Here is a 22,629-nt window from a genome sequence, read left to right on the forward strand (position 1 = left end):
ATGAGTTCAAAATCCTGGAGAGGGGCTTGTGAAAACTGCAGATTTCTGGCTCTGCTCCACAGCACCTTAAGTGGAGCCAAACAACCCTGGAGCAGAGGTACCCCCAGAGCCAGGGGCATGGACTGTCCGGCTGAGTTTTCATGCTCTGTTCCTGGTCCCTGGGCTCCTGAAGGGATGCCCTGCCCTCCTGCTCAGCTGCTCCCTCTGGTTCTATTCATGTGGTGCCTCCAGAAAAACTGGGGGAGGGGAGGATGGAAAGGATTCTATGCAGTGAACTAAAAGCAACAACGAAGCAGAAGAGCCGAAAGACGGAAACAGAGGCAAAGAGAGGCAACAGGGCATGCCCACAACTGCACAGGCCTTGGTATTAATGGGCAGCAAGGCTGAACTTGAACACAGGTCTCCTGACTCTTGGGCCAGGAGTTTTCTGTTGCATTCCACCCACCCGGGTCCAGTCTCCTGTTACCTGGTCATTGCTTACCCGTGTACCCGTCCACTCATTCCTCCTCCACCTGTTCGCTGCCCACACTGTCACCCAGCCCATGCCTACCTGTCCAAGTCCATCCACCCATCTGTCCATCCATCTCTCTGTCCACACCACCAACCACCCATCCTCCACCCTACTATGAGCCAGTGCTGTTCCATGCTGGGAACACAGCAGCAATACACAGATCGGTTCCCACCCCAGGAGCCCGGCGCCCCTGGGAGAAACTGACCAGAGATAGATAATCACACACACAGAGACCCCAGACAGGGGTTCTGTCTGTGCATGGGAATGGAAGGGAGAGGTGGGGGGACGAGGGAAGGCCTCCCTGAGGACCCTCTCCTCTGAGAATTAAGCAATGGGTAAGCATGAACCCGGTAAGAAGGGAAAGGAAGGAGTAGAAGGAGCACAGGCACGTTGGAGGGATGGGGAAGGCCAAGAAAAGGTACAGGTGTGAGTTAAGTAGCGGCTGGGATGTAGGTGTGAGCAGGGGCACCCTGGGCATGGTGAGGATGTCCCACTGGAGCCCCAGCTGGGGCGGGGGGTGGGGGGGTTGGGTAGGGAGGCAGTGAGAGGATCAGGGAGGCCAGGATGGAAGCCCCAGAGCAGAAACATTAAGGCAGGAACTGGGTTTCCAGTAAGTCCATACAGGAGAGGGGCTGGGAAGCAAGGAAGCTCCACTCTGGGCCGGGTCCTGCCTCCTGCCCCTCTCCCCAGGAGGACCAGCCCCAGCCTGTCTTCCCAGTCTGAACACTGTCTCCCTGGCTTCCTGCCAGCTCCCAGCTCCCTGCCAGCCCTGGCCTGGCCTCCCCCTCCCACTCACCTGCCCATCCTGTCCCATTGCACGGGTGGTGGGGGCCTTCCTTCCCTACCCCCACCTCATCCAGGGGCACCAAGCCCTCACGGTGGGAGGGTGTGGTAGACCGGGACCCCTCAGGCATCACCCATTAAAGCTCAGCGGGTCACTCCATCTACAGCCTGCTGCCACTCTCTACAGTAACACGATGTTTACATGTTTATGATGTTTACAGTCCGTGCTGTGAGCCAGACCTTGGGCTCAGCACTCGCCACCAGCTCTGTCCTTGTGCTCCCTCCTCTCCCGGGCTGCCACCACCTCCCAACCCTGAAAGAAAGTCACATCATATCCCACCTCTGCTCAGAAGCCCCCCTGCCCACTACCCACATCCACACAATGCCCTCCAGCCCCCTGCCACCCCCCGCCCTCACTTACACGGGCCTCCCTGAGGCTCCAGGAACAGAGAAGCCTCGTCCCACCTCAGGGCCTTACACTTGCCAGTCCCTCGTTCTCCAGACACCCCCATGGCTCTCTCCCCTCCCTCTTTCAGGTTTTTGCTTCAATATCACCTTCTCTTGGTGGGCGCTCCCCCAGCGCCAAGTCCACTGGCCCCTCCTGAGGGCCCTGGGACAGCCACAGTGTCACTATTCCTTTCTGGAAAATGCGGGGCTCAGTTCCCACTGATACCAGTCTGTGCCTTTACAAGCTTCACGAGAAACTCCCATCACCCCAAGCCCACCTTGATAACAGACTCTTCGATTATGCAGACCTGGGTGCTGTTGTGGCAAACAGTGTCATTTGCCATTTTTTCCCTCTTGTTTCCATCAGCATCTTTGCCAACCGCTTCCTTCCTAGGCATGAAGCGTGTGGCCATGCTGGGGTATCATGGATGCCTGCTTCCAGATGGACCTGACTTGCAGAGACTCAGGAACAAGAGGCCAGAGATGGGCCGGAAAACAGGGAGTGGTGGGAGGCCACGAGAAGATGTGCTCCGTGAGTGGGCACGGGGTAGGTTGCATTGCCGAAAATGTACCAGCTCCTCTGGGCCCAGGTTAGGTTGCATGGAAAGTTTACATCTTAAAAAGTATAACAGAGGGGTGCCTGATCTCATGGTTGTGAATTCAAACCCCACGTCGGGCACAGAGATTACTTAAAAAATAAAATATAAACTTTAAAAATAATAATAATAAAAGATAAAAAAGTTTTAATAGAAAAAAGAAAAAAGAAGGACAGCATTAAGGTATAGGCGACTACTGCAAGTTTGTACCTTCAAATCATAGAACCACGAGGAAGGGGCTGGCCCCAGGGTGGGTGGTCCAAGGCTGACTCCAGCCTGATTGGAAATGTTTTCACGTTTTAAGAAAATGGATGTGTGTATTACTAGCATTGTTTGGGGGTTTTTAAAAAGATTTTATTTATTTATTTGAGATAGAGAGAGACCATGAGCAGGGCATGGAGGTGGGTGCATAGGGGCAGAGGGAGAGGGAGAAGCAGGCTCTCCACTCAGCAAGGAGCCCAATGCGGGGCTTGATCCCAGGATCCTGGGATCATAACCTGAGCTAAAGGAAGACACTTAACTGACTGAGCCATCCGGGTGCCCCAGTAGCACTGTTTTAAATCAAAATTGAATCACGCACAAGGCGAAAAGACAGGCCAGCCTAAGGATCAAAGAGCAGCTAGCACCTACCAAGCACCTACTATGTGCTCTAGGGGCACATGCTAATAAGGCCTGGCAAGTCCCTATTTCCCCAAGTTTCATCTTTGCTCAGCCACCAATGGCAGCTTGGGTACCAGGAGACCTGGCTTCTTCTCATCTCCGTATGGCCTGGCACAAAGCACTTCTTCCCACTTCCCAGATGAAAGGACTGAGGCCTGCTAGGTTAAAGAATGTTCCTGAATGTCCAAGGACACAATCAAGGTGAACGTGCTGAGTGACCTCGCCAGATGCCACAGTCCTGCCCAGGACCAGCCACAAGAAATGCCAAGGCCCTCGTCCTGAAATCATGAAGAATTTCCAGACGCAGCGGCAGACCATTAAACCACGTGCGGGGCCCCTCCTGAGCACGGAGCACTGTGTGCGTGACCATCCGGGAAGCCCACCCCAGCCCCGCCTTAGCTCACCAAGTACTTCTTCAAAACCCAGAATGGAAATTAGGAGTGTTTTCTAAGTAACCTCCAGCCAGTCTGAAAGCTCCTTTCTCTAGAACTTTCCATCCCATGCCAGCTGTCTTAACATGTAGGTGTTTGCAAGGCCTGAGGGCAACAGAGGCTCCCCCCTTCCCACATGTAGAAATAAACAATAGCAGGTACCCTCTCTGAGTAGTCAGTGTGTGAAGGCATAAGTCAAGTTTTGAGCACACTGCCCACCAACACCATTAGGTATCTGCTCTCATGGGCAGGCTCTGGAAGTGGAAACTGAGGCACACAGTGGAAAGCCACTCACCACAGGTCACACAGCCAGATGGAGGAAGAGCGGAGATTCACACCGAAGGCTGTGGAGCTCCAGAGCCCACACACTGGCCCAGGAAGGAAGGCAAAGGACAATAGGAGGCGGGCAAGGCTGGCAGGGCTGCGAGGCTCTGGTGATTCAAGCTGCTGCCCGGGCCGACCTCCGTCCTACTGCCTGCTCACCCCACTTGGAGTCTTGAACGCTGGGCTGGAATGGCCTTCACCAGGCAGTGGTTTCGCCATCCATGCCAGGCCCCGGGGAAGCCTCCGGGAGCCAAACAGGGCTGTCCAGCCAGTGAGTCCAGGCCAGAGCACTGGGTAAGGAGCACACCCCAGGGTCATCCAGCCCCAAGTTCAAATCCTGCCTCTGCAACCCACCAGCTGTGTGACCTTAGGCAGGGTAATCCCCCTCTCTGAGCACTTTTGTCCTTTACGGTTTTTCCTTTTGAACTCAGGTACGAAGGGCTGAGTTATCCAACTTCTCAATTCCTTTTTCTAAGATTTTATTGATTTGAGAGAGTGGAGAGAGAGAGATAGGGAGGGGCAGAGGGAGAGGGAGAAGCAGACCTCCTGCTGAGCAGGGAGCCCAAAGCGGGGCTCAATCCCAGGACCCTGGGATCACGACCTGAGCCCAAGGCAGACGCTTAAGGACTGAGCACCCCAGGCGCCCCTCCAACTTCCCAGTTCCTGACATGCTGTTTGCATTGTCACGCAGGGCCCCCTCCCCACACCGGTTTTATTTATTCCCTTCAACCCCACCTCATTCCCCTGTGTCTGATGTGCATCTTAAATTTTTTTTCTTTTTTTACTCTGATTTTGAGTTTAACATATGTAAATACCAAGAGGGAATCTGTCTCGCTGAGTTTTTATCTCAATGAGTGTTTACTCACGTGTGTATAAATCCATATCACTACCACCCAGGTCAAGACAGAAACTTAGCAGCAGCCCAGAAGGTTCCCGAAGGCCCCTTCCCGAGCAGTGGAACTCCTCCAGCCACAGAAGGAACCACTGTTGTGACTTCTGGATTCATCAGACCTGGCCCAGAACTTTCTATCAGAGCGATCACAGGGTACGTGGTCTTTTGTGTCTGGCTTCGGTCCCTTGGCCAACGTGCTCTCCATTCAGCCATCGTGTGCAGGACTCCATAGCTCGCCCCCCGGCACCACGGCGTAGTAGTCCATTTATAGATGACCCACAATTTGTTGATCTTCTCACGTGCTGAAAGACATCTGGGCTGTGTCCAGCTTGGGGCTATTATAAATAAAACTCCCATGAACGTGCTTACAGGTCTCTTTGGTGGACATATATTTTCATTTCTCTTGGGTTTCTTGGAGGTCAAATGTTTTGATTTGCTTTTCAACTGACTGTCGCACAACTTCTGAACTTACAGAAAAATTATGGGAGTTATAAGGAACTCCGGGATCTCCTTTGCCCAGATTATTTATGTTCTGTCCCACTTCATCATTTCCCCTCTATTTATGTTTCTCTCTTGTCCTGAATGATGAAGAGTCAGTTGTGGATGTGATGTCCTTTGATTCCGCAAACCCTCCGGCATGGATCTCCCGGCCCCCGACCCCCACTACGCACACACAATACACAAACTCGTGACACTTACCATCGATACAACACCACCCTCAAACCCACATGTCATATTCGACATTCCATAATGGTCCCCAAGAAGGTCTTTATGATTTCTTTCCGGTCCAGGACCACACCTCACTTCCTTCGGTTGTATCGGGCTCTCTCAACAGCTCCTCAGTCTTCCGTGGCCTTTCTCTTGTCCTTGGCAATTTTGAGGATGACAGGCCAGCCTCTTTGTAGCTTGCCCTTTACTTTGGATTTGCCTGAGGCTTCCTCATGGCTAGCTTCAGGTCACGCCTCTCTGCACGGACCTCACAAAAGTGATGGTGTGTTCTGGTGTGCCGAGTAGGGTGGCACGCAGTTGCACTCTGTCCTGCTGCTGGAAAATGGGGAGAATAAAAGCTCCCACCTCCCAGAGCTGTTACAAGGATTCAAGGAGACAGAGCCCAAGGCTCAGATTTGTACTTACTATCTCTCCTGCATTTGGAGGGAGGGCCAGGCTTGGGATAAAGAACAAACACGGGGCTGGCCCCATCCAGACCTAGCCCCGGGGCCCCAATCCTTGCCCTGCCTCCTAGAACTTGCAACTAGGATGCAAAGAGAGACAGGGATGCAGAAGAGCAAAAATTCTTGGCAGACCAGGCTGGAGGCCCCCTAATGCTGGCTCCGCCTGATCCCCTAACTAAGCAGTGGGGACCTGAGGCCCTAAGAGTGCAGAGGGCTTCCCCAAAGCCACAGGGCAAGCCACCCAGCTCTGCCCAGCTGTTGGATCCTCCACACCAGGGATTTCCAACTGAGGGTGACTTTGTACCCCCAGGGGACCCTTGACAATGTCTGGAGACATATTTGTTGTTGTCACAACTAGGGGTTGGATGAGGGGGTGCTGCTGACATCTAGTGCATAAAGGCAGGGAACCTGCAAAGGCACAAGACGGTGTCCCACAACAAAGACTGATCCCGTCCTGGGGCACCTGGGTGGTGCAGTCCCTCAGGCACCCGACTCTTGGTTTCAGCTCAGGCCATGATCTCGGGGTCATGAGATCGAGCCCTGCTGACTGCAGAGTCTGCTTGAGACTATCTCTCCTTCTTCCCCTACACCCTCCCCCAAATAAATACACCCCCCAAAAAGGAATGATCCTGTCCTAAATGCCAGTGGTGCCAAGGTCGAGAAGCCCTGGTTTACACTAAACTAACAACAGCAGGGGTGAGGCCCTGGCCAACTCACCCTGCCCACTTTCATAGATTTTACTTATTTATTGGAAAGAGAGAGAGAGCAAGGAGAAAGAGAGAGAGCCTGAGCAAGCCGGAGGAGGCAGAGGCAGAGGGAGAAGCAGGTTTCCCTCTGAGCAGGGAGCCTGGCTCGAGACTTGATCCCAGGACCCTGAGATCATGACCTGAGCCAAAGGCAGACGCTTCACCGACTGAGCCACCCAGGCGTCCCAATGCCAGCTTTCTCCCAGAGCTCAGCTGGCTGCAAAGGAAAGGCCGCTTGGGCCTTCAGCAGCATCTGGACCTTAAGGAGAATCCTCCTTTAACAAAAAGGGTTTTGCTACCCAAGTCTGTTTTGGTTCTGAGTCCGCAAGGGTTCCAATCAGCGCTGCTGGAGAAGGTCTACGGCTGTCCCAAGGTCTGGGGAGCCAAGGGGCGAGGCTTACAGGGATGTCAGGATCCCTGGCCGGAAAACTGCAGGGAATGGGGTATCTTGGACCATCCGCCCGCCCCCTGCAGCCAGATGGCTGGGTGGAGGGTGGTTATGGCCTGAAATCCTGCATCTTTTCTGGGCTCTGATTTTACAGAATCTGAGGTTCCACGTGCTTCTAGTTCCAGGTAAAGAGACAGACAACAAAGTCTAGGGTGTAGCAGATTCCCAATAAATGATTTGTTGAAAAAAAGAATGAATTGTGGGGTGCCTGGGTGGCTCAATCATTAAGCATCTGCCTTCGGCTCAGGTCACGATCCCAGGGTCCTGGGATTGAGCCCCACATAGAGCTCCCTGAAGAGCGGGGAGCCTGCTTCTCCCACTCCCCCTGCTTGTGTTCCCTCTCTTGCTGTGTCTTTTTCCATCAAATAAATAAATAAAAATCTCTTTTTAAAAAGAACGAATTGTGAGGATAATTGATATTATTGAGCATTTACTATGCCAGGCACCATTCAAGCACTGTGTATGCATCATCTTATTTCATCTATCCCCATGTTGCAGAAGAGGGAACACAGGCACAGAAAAGTGAAGTTACTTGCCTACCTAAAGTCCCAAGCTATGAAGATGAACATGAAAGAAGGAATGAATGAATGAATGAATGAATAATGAAGGAATGGAAACCAGTTCCCATCTACATTAGCATTTTCCCTTCAAATATTACAAAATCAAAAACCTGGTTACAACTCTTCTTGGGACCTAAGAATCCCAGCTCAAGCCTCCTGACCCCCTGGTCCTCTCCAGGCTAGTCCACTCCCTCTCACTAAGTGCGACTGTGTCCCTAAACCTAAACCTGAGGTAGAAACTTATGCCACAAAAGCCTGGGGACCCTAACGGAATGGGACCCTTTTGTTTTCTTTCCACCAAGGGCTTTCTTTCCACCAAGCTCCACACAGCACGGTAGTCAGGGATGGGACAAGACACAATGCACAGATGAGGAAACAGGCCCAGGAGGGAGAGGCCACTTAGATCAAATATCTAAGTGACAAAGCTGAGATGTGAACACTTGCCCATTAGACTCGTGAGACTGACAGGAAGATGGTGAAGGAACAAAGAGCAGTAAGGGAAACTGTGGGACACTGGCAGGGGGACTGTGGAGAGTCAACCTCAGTTCATTCATCAATAACACTCTTCCCAAATTCCCTCTCAGTGTCCAGACCAGCTAATGGCAACAGAGGCACATTCGATGGTGTCTGTCATTGTGGTGGTTGTGGCCGTGGCAACATTCGTGGGAATGTTGGGAATTCGTGGGAACCGATCGTGACCGTGCAGCAGCTACACACAGAGGCACACTGGGATCAGAGCAAAAAGGAGTCATTCGGAGGGTCAGAGAGCATGTGGAGACATCTCTAAAAGACGTCTCTAATACGGTGTCCCAGGAATCTATGTCGCTTTCACGCCAAATGTGACCTGTTTGATAATCGTTGTCCAGTGGAGCGTTGTGCAAGCTGGAAAAGGGCTGGCAACAACCTCAATGGCCATCGAAAGGAAAATAATTCTGGGGCCTCCATGCAATGGAATATTGTGTGTTGTGAAAAGGGATGAGTTGAGGGACAACTGGGCGACGCAGTCAGCTAAGTGGCTGACTCTTGGTTTTGGCTCAGGTCATGATCTCAGGGCCATGACAGAGAGCTCCACGTTGGGCTCTGTGCTCAGCGGGGAGTCTGCTTGAGGTTCTCTCTCCCTCTCCCTCCTCCCCTCCCCTGCCCCGCTCTCTCTCTCTCTCTCAAATAAACAAGTCTTTCAACAAAATTAAAACAAGGCAAAAAAATTTTTTTTAAATAAAAACAAAAAAGAGTGAGGCAGCTCTGCAGTGCCAACATGAGCAACCTCCAGGATACGTTGTTGAATGAAGAAGGCAAAGTGGAGGGGCGCCTGGATGGCTCAGTGGGTTAAGCCTCTGCCTTCGGCTCAGGTCATGATCTCAGGGTCCTGGGATCCAGCCCCACATCGGCTCTCTGCTCAGCAGGGAGCCTGCTTCCCCTTCTCTCTTTGCCTGCCTCTCTGACTACTTGTGATCTTTCTCTCTCTCTGTCAAATAAATAAAATCTTAAAAAAAAAAAAAGGCAAAGTGGAGACCAGTGGACAGTGCTGCAACGTGGGACATGTGTGGCCATCAGGTGTGGGCCCGTGCCTGCATGCTAGCACAAACTACCCACAACAAGAAAAACCCTCAGGAAGGGAAGGGAAATGTGGGGGCCTCAGGGGCAGAAGACCAGCTTTTCACTGTAAACCCTTTCATACCATCTGAATTTCGGACAATGAGCAGGGAGTATATATTCAAATTAAATAAAACATTAAAATAAAAATGTGTAAATTCCATGGGGTAGTTGAACTGAGAACATCCAGAAGAAACGTGGCACAGTTTAGGGGCCAGAGCAGAGTGAGGAGGGCATCCCACCGGGCCAGGTGGGAGTGGGCAGAGCAGGGAGTGTGATGCCAAAACAGGAAACTCGTAACATATGGGGATTAACTAGATAAGCATATACATTAAGAATAATGAAAGCTGGGATGCCTGGGTGGCTGAGTCAGCTAAGCGTCTACCTTCAGCTCAGGTCATGATCCCAGTGTCCTGGGATCGAGTCCTGCATCAGGCTCCCTGTCCAGAGGAGAGTCTGCTTCTCCCCCTGCCTCTCCCCCCCACCCCTGCTTGTGCTCATGCTCAGTCTCTCTCCCGCTGCCTCTCAAAAATAAATACATAAATAAAAATTAAGAGTAATGAAAGGTAACATTCTTCTCACTGATGGGAAAGATAGTTCCAAACACGGAAAGAGAAAATTAGAGTAAACTCTGGGGCACTGTGTGAGAAGCAGAATTATCCGTGTCAACTCATAATTTTCTAAATAGATGGTACACAGAAGACAGAAGATAGAAGACAGATAATCAGATACAGAAATGCTACAGATGTAAGTGTAGGTCCATGTGCATACACACACACGGTCTTAGAGAGGGAGCGGTGACACTCCGGCAGCGATGAGCACACTTTGTGCTGAGACCGTTCCCCACCGGAAGGAGCCAGGTGTCCTTGGAGGAATGGCTGATTCCAGGGCTGGGGCAGGGAGGACAGGAGATGAGCTGGAGCACCTAGAGGTCCTCGTGCCAGAAAATAAGGAAGTACTCAGAGAATGAGGGGGACATGTCAGAAGGACACAGAAGCCAGCTAGAAGGGGCTCCTAACCTCCCCTCAAACCCTTATTATTGCAAAGGGGGGTAGTAATTTTACAGCTGTGAAGACTGGCAGAGCGCTTTCAGTCAAATAATCAAAGTGAACATCATCAATGTCATCACAAGGGGAAAACCTGTAACCACATGAGGTGATAGATGTTCACCAGACTTACTGTGGTGATCAGTTCCTAATATATACATCTACCAAGTCATGATGTTGAACTCCTTAAACTTATATGATGTTATATGTCAATTATATTTCAATAAAACTGGGGGAGGGGGCAGGGAAAGTGAACAGCACGGATAACGGGCTGAAGAGAAGAACACAGCATCAAGTGTGTGATTTACCTGCAGAAGACTCGGGCATAACCTGTATGGAAACAACAGATAAACATGCCACAGACGAGCTGGCCTATCATTCTCAAAAATGTCAAGGTCACTAACGTCAAGGAAAGACTGAGGAGCTGTTCTAGATCAAAGGAGACTAAAGAGACACGGCAATGAAATGCAACACGTGATTCTGAACTGGACCCTTTTAGCACACATAGTTAGGGCAGCTGGTGAAAGCTAAATGGGTTCAAGGAGATGGTGGTAATGAGCTGTGTTAATTTCCTGATTCTGATGGTTATACTGTGGTTATACAGAAATTGGCCCTGTTTGTAGGAGATATATATATATATATATACATATATATATATATATATATCTCAAAGTATTAGGGGGTGATAAGGCAACAGGTTAACTATTTATTTATTTATTTATTTAGGAGAGGGAGAGGTAGGAGGAGGGGCAGAGGGAGAGGGAGAGATCAAGAATCCCAAGCAGACTCCCCACTGAGCACGGAGCCCGGAGCAGGGCTCGATCTCACCACCCTTGAGATCACAACCTGAGGCAAAATCAAGAGTCTGATGCTTAACTGACTGAGCCACCCAGGTGCTCCTATTCTTTCTTAAATAATTCAGGGGAAAAGGTGTTCCTTATACTGTTTTTATAACATTTCTATATATGTGACATCTTTTTCAAAACGAAAAGGGCTAGAGACTGAATGTTCATGTCCTCCAAATTCATACGTTGAAATAACCCAATGTGAGGGTTATTTCATGAGTGGGTTTAGTGCCCTGATAAAAGGGACCCCAGAGACCTCTCTCACCCCTTCCACCGTGTGAGGACCCACCATCTAAGAATCAGAAAGCAGGTCCTCACCAGACACCGTATCTGCCACCAACTGATCCTGGACTTCTCAGCATTCAGAGTGTGAGAGATAAAATTCTGTTGTTTCCAAGCCACTCAGCTTACAGCACTCAAAACTTATAGCACCCAAACAGACTAAGAAAAAAAGTTTAAATTGAAAAAAAGTAAGAATAAGATCTAGGGTTACGAATGTTTATAGCAGCTATGTCCACAATAGCCAAACCATGGAAAGAACCTAGATGTCCATCAACAGATGAATGGATAAAGAAGATGTGATACACACACATACACACACACACACACACACACACACACACACACATATACAATGGAATACTACGCAGCCATCAAAAGAAATGAAATCTTGCCATTTGTAACGACATGGATGGAAGTAGAGGGTATTGGGCTGAGCAAAATAAGTCAATCAGAGAAAGACAATTATCATATGATCTCCCTGATATGAGGAAGTCGAGAGGCAAGGTAGGTAAGAAATAAATGAAACAAGAAGGGATCGGGAGGGAGACAAACCATAAGAGACTCTTAATCTCACAAAACAAACTGAGGGTTCCCAGGGAGAGGAGGGTAGGGAGAGGGTGGTGGGATTATGGACATTGGGGAGGGTATGTGCTATGGTGAGTGCTGTGAAGTGTGTAAACCTGGCGATTCACAGACCTGCACCCCTGGGGCTAATAATACATTATATGTTAACAAAAAAAAATTTTAATTAATTTTAAAAAAAGATCTAGGGTTAAATACCATTAATAGGAATTCACATCCTCACAGCATTTCCTATGTGTACTATGTGTACCTACGTTCACCAAAGGACATGTATTCTATAATGTTCATCACAGCCCAATTCCAAAGAGTCAAAAGCTAGAAACAACCTAAGTGTCTCTCAGTAATAAAATGGGTAAACAAGTTGTGGTACATCATGCAGTAGGATTCTAGGCAGTAACGAAAAGGAACAAACCTTGATACATGCAATTTGGATTAATGTTACAGTTACAATACTGAGTAAAAGAAATCAGATACAGGGTGCCTGAGTGGCTCAGTGGGTTAAAGCCTCTGCCTTCGGCTCAGGTCATGATCTCAGGGTCCTGGGATTGAGGCCCACATTGGGCTCTCTGCTCAGTGGGGAGCCTGCTTCCCCCTCTTTCCCTCTCTGCCTGCCTCTCTGCCTACTTGTGATCTCTGTCAAATAAATAAATAAAATCTTTTTAAAAAAATCAGACACAGGGGGCACCTGGGTGGCTCAGTGGGTTAAAGCCTCTGCCTTCGGCTCAGGTCGTGATCCCAGGGTCCTGGGATCGAGCCCCGCATCGGGCTCTCTGCTCAGCAGGGAGCCTGTTTCCCTTCCTCTCTCTCTGCCTACCTGTGATCTCGGTCTGTCAAATAAATAAAATATTTAAAAAAAAAAAAAATCAGACACAGGGCGCCTGGGTGGCTAAGGGGGTTAAAGTCTTGGCCTTCGGCTCAGGTCATGATCCCAGGGTCCTGGGATCAAGCCCTACATCGGGCTCTCTGCTCAGCAGGGAGCCTGCTTCCTCCTCTCTCTCTCTCTCTCTCTCTCTCTCTGCCTGCCTCTCTGCCTACTTGTGATCTCTATCTGTCAAATAAATAAATAAAATCTTTTTAAAAAATCAGACACAAATGAATGCATACCCTGTGTATCCAACTATATAAAGTGTAGAAACAGGCAAACTGGGGATGCCTGGGTGCCTTAGTCAGTTAAGTGTCTGACTTGATTTTGGCTCAGGTCATGATCTCAGGGTTGTGGGATGGAGCCTCGTGTCTGGCTCTGTGCTGGGTGTGGAGCCTGCTTAAGATTCTCTCTCTGCCCCTCCCTCTACCCCTCTCTCTCTTCCTCTCTAAAACACAAACAGGCAAGACTAATGTTTGCTGTTAGAAATCAGGATAACGATTTCTCCTTTCTCCACTTAGGTGGTGATGGGAGTGGCTGTAACTAGAAGGGGTACAGGTACTAGAAGGGGTTTTTGTGCTGTTGGAATGGCCTGTCTCTTGATCTGCATGCTGGTTCCACCGGAGGGTCTACGCAGGGAAAAACCACTGAGCCATCTGCCTATGTCGTGTGCTCTTTCCTGTGTGTGCGTATTTCAGCAAAGAGACGTGAAACAGTAAGACGCACATATATAAGGACAGATATCAACCCCAGTGGGGTGGGGGCCGTGAGAAGTGGGGGGGTGGATGTGGGGAGCTGAAATGAAGTGGGGAGATAAAACAAAAGTACAATGTGGGCTTTGCAAGGACTGGTAGCATCTTCAGAACCAAAAGGAGGGGTTAGCTAATGCTCTGCACTTGACTTTCAAGACTAAAGAAAGGAAAGGGTCCCCATTATCTGTATGTCCCTCACCAGCCCCCAGGAGCACGAGCAAGGTGCGCTCGATGACCAGCCCTGTTTCAGCATGAGGACTGAGATCTGGCTTGAGTCGGGCAGTCTGGGCAGTCCCGACTCCTGCCCCAGTGTTCTCTCTTCCAGGGCCTACTGATCCACACCCACCAGTTTCCCTGAGGAGCCTTCCTCCTCCCTGACCTCCTCCGTCCTCGCCAGGGCTCCAGGGCTAGGGCCTGTGAGGCAGGGATCTGGTGACAGCTATAAAAATAAAAGCTCCCCCAGCCTGGCTCCCTAGCCTCCAGACTCACCCCATAGAGATCCCAGCTGCACTGGCCCCAGACAGGCTAGCAAAGGTGCCTCCTAAGCCTGGCAGGCTACGGGCTCACTGGAGCAGGTGGTGGCAGCGGCAGGACGAGGCGGAGGGGTTATTCAGGGTGGTGTGGGGTGTCGCATCCTGGCGCCGCCTCCCCGTGCTCTGTGAGCTGTGCGGCAGGGACTGACCCTCTCTGCTGCCAAACTGAGGACCTCCTTGGTGGTTTGCATGTAGAGGGTACGGGGCCAGGATTCAACCTTGCTGGGCTTAGCAAAAGAGAGTCTGTCCGTTCCACACAGGTTGATTCCACTCGGGCAAATGTGTCAGAAATAGCTTCAGCTGCCAGTGACATGAAGCCAAAATGACAGAGACCTCTGTAAGATTGTTTTTATTTTTATTTTTTATATCATATAAGTAAGTCCAGAGCAAGGCAGGCAAAGACTGGTGTGGCTGCTGCACTACCATCAGGAACCCAAGTGACGTTTATCTTCTAGATTCATCACCCCCAGTAGGTGGCTTCCATGCTTCCAGGTTTGCCACATGGTTCAAGGAAGCTCCAGCCATGGTATCTGAGCTCCAGGCAGAAAGTAGGAAGAAGTTGGGGGTGGGGGCGTGGAAAGGGTGCAGAGGAAGGAGGCAAAAGGAACTGTACCTCCTAGCTGAATCAGCAACCCCCCCACCCCCAGAGCTTTCCTGGAAACCTCACCTACAACTTCTGTTTATACTCATTAGTCATCCCTTGCTGCAAGACAATCTGGGAAATGTAGTCTCTTACCTGCCCCCAACACTAAATGGTCCCACTGCTAAGGAAGAAGGAGGGAGCGACTATCAAATAGGCAATGTTAGCGACGATGAAGAAAAAAATACACATGAAGTGAAAATTCTTGGAAGAAAGAACTGCAAACAGAACTCACGCTACCATTGCCCTGCATGGATTTACCTGTCAGATCTTTCCAGAACACCATGAGGAACTTCATTATCTTCTTAGCACAGAGAGGGAGAACGGAGGGACACCAAGATGCCGTCACTTGCCCCGAATCACACAGCCAGGAAGTGGGGGTTTCAGAACTAGAATACAGGGAGCCCAATTCCAGTGCCAGAGCTCTTAACCCACCAAAACGGTCATGAGATTGTTAATAATGACGAAAACGGCTGACGCTCACTGCGCGCTCACACTGCTCTGAACACGTTGATGGATTCACGTGTGAATTCCTCACAATGACCTTATGAGACAGGTGCTACCGTTCCATTTTACGAACTGGAAACCGAGGCCAGAGAGATAAAGTGACTTGTCCAAGGCCACATAGCGAGTGTTAATGGGGTTTATTTCCCGGTAGCGGAATGATGGGCGTTTTCCATCTCCTTCTTTTATTGATGCCCTGCCTTCTCCAACCCTCCCACCAGGATCGTGCATTGCTTGGGAAATCAGAGAAAAAGGAAAATACCTCTCCTGGGGTCCAGCCTCCTGCATACCCCCCCAAGACTCCCATCCCAGAGGCCTCAGGGAGACCAGGCCCCACTTCCCTCTCCCGCCTGGCCTTCTTCCCCTCTGGCCCACGCCCCCCTCCCCGTGCTCTCTCCTCTGCAGTCAGAGCTATCCAAGGAACTCTCCCCCTCTTGGCTCCCCGCCTTTGCTCCTCCGGTACCCCTTCCTGGCATGCCCTTCCCCTCATTCCTGCCTGGTGAACAGCTCACTGTGGCTCCAGGCCCTGGGTCAGAGGCTGCTCACCCATGAGATCTCCTGGGCCCCGGGCAGGAGGCCTCCTACGCCCTTCACCCACTGCACTTTGCCTCCTTCTGAGGCTGACGGGCCTGTTCCGTCCCATTGACAAAGTTGTCAAGGGCTTTCCAGGTGCCAGCCCCTGCCAGGGACACCCACTCATTCCTCCTCCAAACAACCTCCGTCAGCCTCATGCTGGCTTCCACGGCTCTGTGTGAGGGACCCCACCACCCCTCGGTTCTCCTCTCTCCATGTCGCCCCTGGCTCCCTCAAACCCTAGGCCAGCTCCTCGCTCTTTCCCAGCACACTGAGCTCAGTCCTATCTCAGGGCCTTTGCATTTGCTCCTCCTTCTGCCTGGAATGCTCTCTAAACACCCACCCCTTGTCCCCATCTACCACTCCCCTGCGCCTTCATTTTCTTCCTTCTCCCACACCAGAGTGTCAACTCTGGAAGCCCAGAGATTGTCCCAGCCCACAGTAGGTGCTTGTTTGACTGATTAAGTATGTGACTATATACCCAGGCCCAAGGAGGTCAAGCATCTTGCCCAGAGTCATCCAGCAAGTAAGAGACAAAGCTCAGAACTTTTTTTTTTTTTTGCCCGAGCATCTTAACCCTCGAAGGCTGTAAAATCGAGGTTTGTCCATCTGTCCCCCCAGAGTGCAGTGATGGCTAAGCTTGGGGCTCACACAGGTACAGATTCTAATATCCATTCTGTTTTCTGGGCAGGTAATGTCCCCTCTCAGGGCCTCAGGTCCCCCCCCCGCCCGCCTTGGCCTCGAGGATACCCAGGAGGGGCTCGAACCCTGACAGGTGGGGAACCCAGAAGCTCCAGTCTCCCCAGCACCCCCAGCCTCCATCACTCCCGTGCACATGGCCACAGCCAACACAAGGTTGGACACCCTCAAGGAGGGACAGCCAAATGGACAGCTAGAACTGCTGGGACTCCCTCAGGGGTCACCTAGAAGGCCAGGAAAGGATGGGGATTGGGAAACAGGACAGGACAGGAAAACAGAGCAAATGACAAATCTGGGGCCATAGGCAGAGACAGGAAGAGAAAGATTCTCAGGTTCAAAGGTAAGACATGAATTCAATTGTCACACAAGTCACTCATCAGCTGTTGGGACAGTGACTTCGTCACTCTGTGCCTTGGTTTCCCCAACTGAGGAAGAGGAATGGTAAACAGCTCTTAAGTCATTGGGTTACTGTAGGACTAAAAGCCATATAAAACACCATAACACCCAGCACAGCATGCGCATGCCCAATAAACCAAGGCCCGTCCCCCTCACACCTCACCTGGCTCAGATGTCTGCCTGAATGCCGCCTCCTATGAGGCCTTCCTGGACCTCCCTGCCACTCCCTGCCCCACTTTCCTTCCTTCAGAGCCCTTGTCCCCACCTGTCATTACTTTGTTCTAGTTAGTGGACACTTAGTGTCTGCCTCTCCCCATAAACCATCACCTCTGTCTTGGTCACCATGTCCCCAGCCCCAAGCATTGGGCCTGGCACCCAAAAGGTGCTGAGCAAATGCTTGCCAAATAAATGGAAAAAGTAACTGGACAGATAATTATCTCAGAAACAAAGACAAAATGGTCCCAGGGACTCTGGGGGAGGAGGACACCTTTAAGTGTTTCCACGGGGGAGACTCCCTTCTCTTTCCTACCCCAACTCACACATTCTCAGTTGTGCCACCTTGGACAGGTCCCTTCCCCTCTCTGAGCTTGTCTGCTTGGCAGGAAAATGCCCATCACCAAAGCCACAGCCTCCAAGAGGCAGCCGGGGTAATTGAACTGGCAAGCAGCCCCCAGTGTCTCCAGCTTTCACTCTGGATACCCTCTTTTCTCCCTGGTGAAATCACCAGGCTGTGGGACAACTGCCTAAGATTGGGAGGTATGAATGTGTTTCGTCAACTCTCCTGTCCTAAGCAAACACTGGTTGGGGCTCCCAGCTAGCCTCAGTGGTCAACCCCACTAAATGGGTCTGTGGTTAACATGATCAGCCTTCTTGGGCAGACAGAAGGATCCAGCAAGTCCATCTGAGCCAAGGCCTTGGAGTGGCACTTTCCCCATCATAAGCACCAAACTCACACACGCTGTTGTTATTATTCCTCGAGGCTCGTCTCTGGCCTCCTGCCCCCACTTCCCCCAGCCTACTCCCTTGTTTTCTGACTTGTGAATGGCTTCCTCCCTCCTCCCTGCAAGCCTTTAGTCCTCCTAGCCTTGTGATCCATGAGGTGGCTGTTCCTCACCTATGACATCTCCCAGAGTCCTTTGGGCACAGCTCTGTCCACAGCACTCCTGCACCAGGCCACCCAGACCACCAGCAGAGCCCTCAACCTGCTAACTTTTTCCCAACCTTCTTCAGATGGGCTCAGGGTCAAGTCCCCTTTCTTTTGCTTCCAAATTGTGAAACTGTGTGCAAGTCACTTAACTCTGGCATTGGGGGTACCTGAACTTGGGGCCAGGCAAGGAGTCATCAGGCAGGGCCCAGGACTGGGGAAAGAGGCTAGGATCACAAGAGGCTCTCGACGCCAAGCTTTCCCCAGAGACCTAGGGGTCAGACCCAACTCTGAAACTGGCTTCACCCCATTCCTTGAGCGCTAACCCCACTTCTTGTGGGCCGAAGCTTACTTTTATAAAATGGGTATTACACCTTCCCTGGAGTGTTTCCGGAGATTATATCCAGATGTGAGCGTGGAAAGGGCTCCAAGACAGTGCTCAGGAAAAGGATGCCTGGGGTCACCATGTGGCTGGGCGGCTCCCCTCTCACCTTGGAGCAGCAGCCACCAGCCAACTTTCAGTGATAAAGAGGAGAGTGGGATGGGGAAGATGCATTTCTGAATCATGACCTCCCCACCCCCTGCAGGACTGAGCCCCCCCTTCCCTGGCATCGGGCTCCCAGCCTTTGCCCTTGAGCCCAGGTGCTGCTGCTGGTACTTGACTGACTTGGCGGGCCCAGGGATCCAACCAGTCACCCACCCAGCCAGGATAGAGAGGAGACCTGCTGGGGAGTGGGAGGGACAATGGAGGCCCAGGACCGAAGTGGGATTTTCTGTGCTCAGTGCCCATCCAGCCCCCGTGCCACAAACAAAAGGTTGGGGTTAGAGGGGTGGAGTTTGCCTGGCCCCTCAGCTCCTTGACTGTAGGAGCTGTTATCTCTGCCCCCCTTATCCGAGGCTCCCACAGCAAAAGCACATCCAGGCCCCCAGAGGGAAAAGGAGGGGAAAAGCATGTCCTCTTCTAAAACCACCATACCAGCAGCTGTCTCCTGACCCCAGGCTGTCCCAGGCCCTTGGCAAACCACTCTCTGAAGCGCCCATCTGACCCAACCCCTGAATTCCTAGGACAGGGGAACCCCAAACCATCTTCGTACCCTTAGGGATGTAACAAAAGTCTGTTCCATGGCTCTAAAAACTGGCCTATCATACCCACCTGTGCCAAGGTTGTTGGGAGGCTTACATGCAATGCATTAGGTCCAGGACTTACTGGACACCCGACCCCTGGTAGGCACTCGCCACACTCTCGCTGCACTGAAGACTGGTTGCCCAATGCCAGGAACCTCCCAGCAAAAAATAATAACAAGAGCAAACGCTTATATAATACCTCCTGTGTGCCAGGCCCGGCGGGATGCCGAACGTGTACCCACACTAAGCCCTCCGTGTCCATCCTCAGCTCTCAGGAGTGCTGTCCAGGGCTGGAAGGGCCATGGGGGTGCAGTGCAGAGGGGTAGGAGGGTACCAGGGGGCAGAGAAGCAGAAGACTCGCCAGAGGTCCCTTCTGTCCCAGGGAATCAGAGACAGTGGTCCCAGGTTCAAACCGGGCTCAGCCACCATAAGCAAGCACATAAGGCTGGAACTTGGTGTCCACACCTGGGCAAAGAAGGCAAGCTGGTAAACCTCCCGCCCCAAGGAAGGGGAAAGGAAATGTAGGAACCCTTCCCCCACCTCCCTCCACCTGGCCCAGCTTCTCCCCTCCGGCAGGCCAGGGACACACAAACACAAGCTCGCCCACACACCCAGGCTCCTCTTAAAATAAATATATACACACAAAGTATTTTCTAAACAGCCCGCCCAACTACACTCACCAAAAAGAATCTGCCCCAACTTGGGCTCAACGGGACCAAGACCTGTACCCTCTTCTCCTACATAATGTGGCCTACTGGCCCGATCCCCAAACACTGTACAGAGGTCACAGAGACCCCCCCTGAACCCAAGCCTGGCACTCGGGACCAGCCGGCTGCCCTAGACCTCTCCCCAAGCAGGGTTCCCAGTCACTCCTCCTCAGCACCCAAGGGCGCTGAGTCACTCTGAGAGGCTGACCCAGCACTCCTCTGCCTCCCCCCCACAAGCCTAGCACCCCCATCTCCAAGCACAGACCGTGGAGGGAGTAGCAGAGGAGGGGAGGAAAAAGAAACAGCTGTAACACCCCCACCCAACCACCAAAAATGCCAAAATTAACAGGACCCCCCCAACACACAAGAACCCCCCCCACTCCAGGAAAGCAAATATAAAATCATAGAAACCAAAAATAAAGAAAAAAAAAATCAAAAGCCAACTACTGCCCCCAAAAGGCCTTTAACCATTCTATAAAAAAAAAAAAAAGTTTATTAAAGTGTTCTTAATGCTTGAAACGGAAAAGCTTCCCAAATATACAGACGCCTCTTTTCTCATAGAAATAGATTATTTTTTATAATACAAAAAAAAAAAAAGACCAAAAAACAACAACAACAACAACAACAACACAACATCAACAACCCCGTAGGAACATCTTTGAGCGATTACTCAGGGCCCGGCTGACAGTTACACGTGGGTTGCGTCAGTCCCGTGTACACACGCGTTCAGCCATGTTTAAACCGATTGCATCAACTTCGAAACCGGCCCGCCCGCCGGCGCCTGGAGAGGAGGCAGGGGGAGAGGCAGAGTTTATCATTCATCTGTACACATAGACATTTCTTCTTTAAATAACACCACGGGCGGGCGCCCCATCTGCATGTGCGGTTGGTTTGGACAAAAATATAGATATATATATAATAAAATATTAAAATTACCGACGAGCTCCCCGCGCTGCCAAGTGCCCCAGTGCCAAAGTTTTGCCGGCGCCACCAGGGGCGGGGGCGGGAGCGCAGGCGCTTCCCGGAGTCTCCGCGGCCGCGGCGCGCCCGGCAGCGCGGAGGCCGGCCGGCAGGGGGACGCGCGCGGGGGCCGCGCTAGCAGTGGCCGGAGGAGGCGAGCAGGGGCTCGGGCAGCTGCTTGAACAAGTTCCGCAGGGTGCTGAGCTCGCGCGACAGCTGCTCCACCTTCTTCTGAAGCCGCTCGTTCTCGGCCGTGAGCTCCAGGACCTTGTGCTGCGTCTCCAGGTTGCGCATCTTGGCCTTGTCACGGCTCTTGCGCACCGCGATGTTGTTGCGCTCGCGCCGGATCTTGTACTCGTCGCTGTGCTTGTCCACTGTCTTCTTGGCCTTGCTCTTGACCTGCGAGGGCGCCGGCGCCGCCCCCGCATAGCAGGCGGCGGGGGGCGCCTTGGCGTCGGCGGGACTCGGCGTGCCGGGCGGGCTGGACGACGAGGACGTGGACAGGCTCCCGCTGCTGCCGCTCGGCACCGCCTGGTAGCCGAGGTAGGCGCGCAGCGCGTACGGGAAGCCAGCCGCCATGCCTGCGGCACCGCCGCCCGGCGCTCCGGCCTCCTCCTTCCGCTTGCAGTCCGCGGGCTCGAAGCCCGGCTCCGCCTTGAGCTCGGCGGGCTGCGGCGGCGGCGGCGGGGGCGGCGGGTGCAGGGGCGCGAAGCAGCCGGGATGCAGTGCGCCCTTGGCGGCCCCCAGGCGCCCCAGGCTCACGTAGCCGTACTCGGATGCCTTCTTGCAGTTCTTGCCCCCGTAGTCGTCGGAGAAGAGGTCGGAGAGGAAGTCGTGGTGCTGCCCGGAGGAGGCGGGCGCGGGGGCGGGCGCGGGCGGAGCCGCCTCGAAGGTGTCCGTGGCTGTGGCCGGCGCCGGGGCCTGCGGCGCGCCCAACGGCTCCAGGTACGGGCTGAAGTCGATGGCGCGCTCGTGGTCGCCGATGCTACCCAGCTCGCCGGCGGGGGGGCGCGGCCCGGGTCTGGCCGCGGGGGGCGCCGCGGGGGCCGCCTTGCCGGCGTACGCAGCAGCCAAGCAGTCCGCCTCGTAGTAGAAGTTGGCCACTTCCATGGATTTAAAGGCAGGCGGCGGCGGCAGGGGCAGACATGCTGGGTCCCAGGCCACCAGGCGTTGCATGAACGCGGGTGCCCGGGGAGGGGGCCTGGGGCTGCCCGCTCCGGCCGGCCCGCAGGTGGCGCGGCCTCCTGGCTCCGAACTGTTGCCGCTGTGTCGCTGCTTGCTGCTGCTGCCGCCGGGGTGGCCGCTACTAGTGCGGGGGCTGACGGCTGGACCCTCGCGTGGGTCCTCTTCCCGGTCCCGTGCGCGGCTCTGACTCGCTAAAGTTTCTCCTGAGCCCGGTTATTTATAAAGGCGGCCCATGGCAACGGCTGCGTCACGCTGGCAGCCTCCCCGGCCCCTCCCGCCGCCGCCGGGACGCGGTGTGGCAGCCCGAGACCCCCGGGAGGGCGTCGGCTGGGCACCGCGGCCAGACTCGAGAGCAGGAGTACGCCTTCGGGGGTCGGTGGGCCCCAGGGGGCGGCCTTACGCCCCCTGCCCACCCCCACCCGGCCGCCGCGGGATTGGGAGCGAAAGGGGGAGGTGCGACCCCGCCCCCGGACCGCCCCCTCTGGGCTGGAGGCTGTACTGGAAGGCGGGGGGGAATCCGGGGAGGGGGCAACGCGATCGCCTTCCCCCACCCAAAACACGGCCGCCGCCCGCCCCCTGCTGGAGGAGGCCGTGGCTTCAGGATCCGCGGCGCCCAGTCCGGACGCCCCAC

General features: G+C 53.0%; 1 protein-coding gene across 1 annotated transcript; it reads right to left on the reverse strand.

Moving 5' to 3' along the window:
• Positions 1 to 20,361: 20,361 nt before the first annotated feature.
• On the reverse strand, positions 20,362 to 22,346 carry LOC111141657 (CCAAT/enhancer binding protein beta). The gene has a single exon (XM_022494384.1). The coding sequence runs from the start codon at positions 21,987 to 21,989 to the stop codon at positions 20,949 to 20,951; it is 1,041 nt and encodes a 346-aa protein (XP_022350092.1). The 5' UTR covers positions 21,990 to 22,346; the 3' UTR covers positions 20,362 to 20,948.
• Between the last annotated feature and the right edge of the window lie 283 nt (positions 22,347 to 22,629).

The sequence above is a fragment of the Enhydra lutris genome, unplaced genomic scaffold (assembly GCF_002288905.1).
Source record: "Enhydra lutris kenyoni isolate GAN:26980312 unplaced genomic scaffold, ASM228890v2 scaffoldscaffold6, whole genome shotgun sequence".
Taxonomy (NCBI): Eukaryota; Metazoa; Chordata; class Mammalia; order Carnivora; family Mustelidae; genus Enhydra; species Enhydra lutris.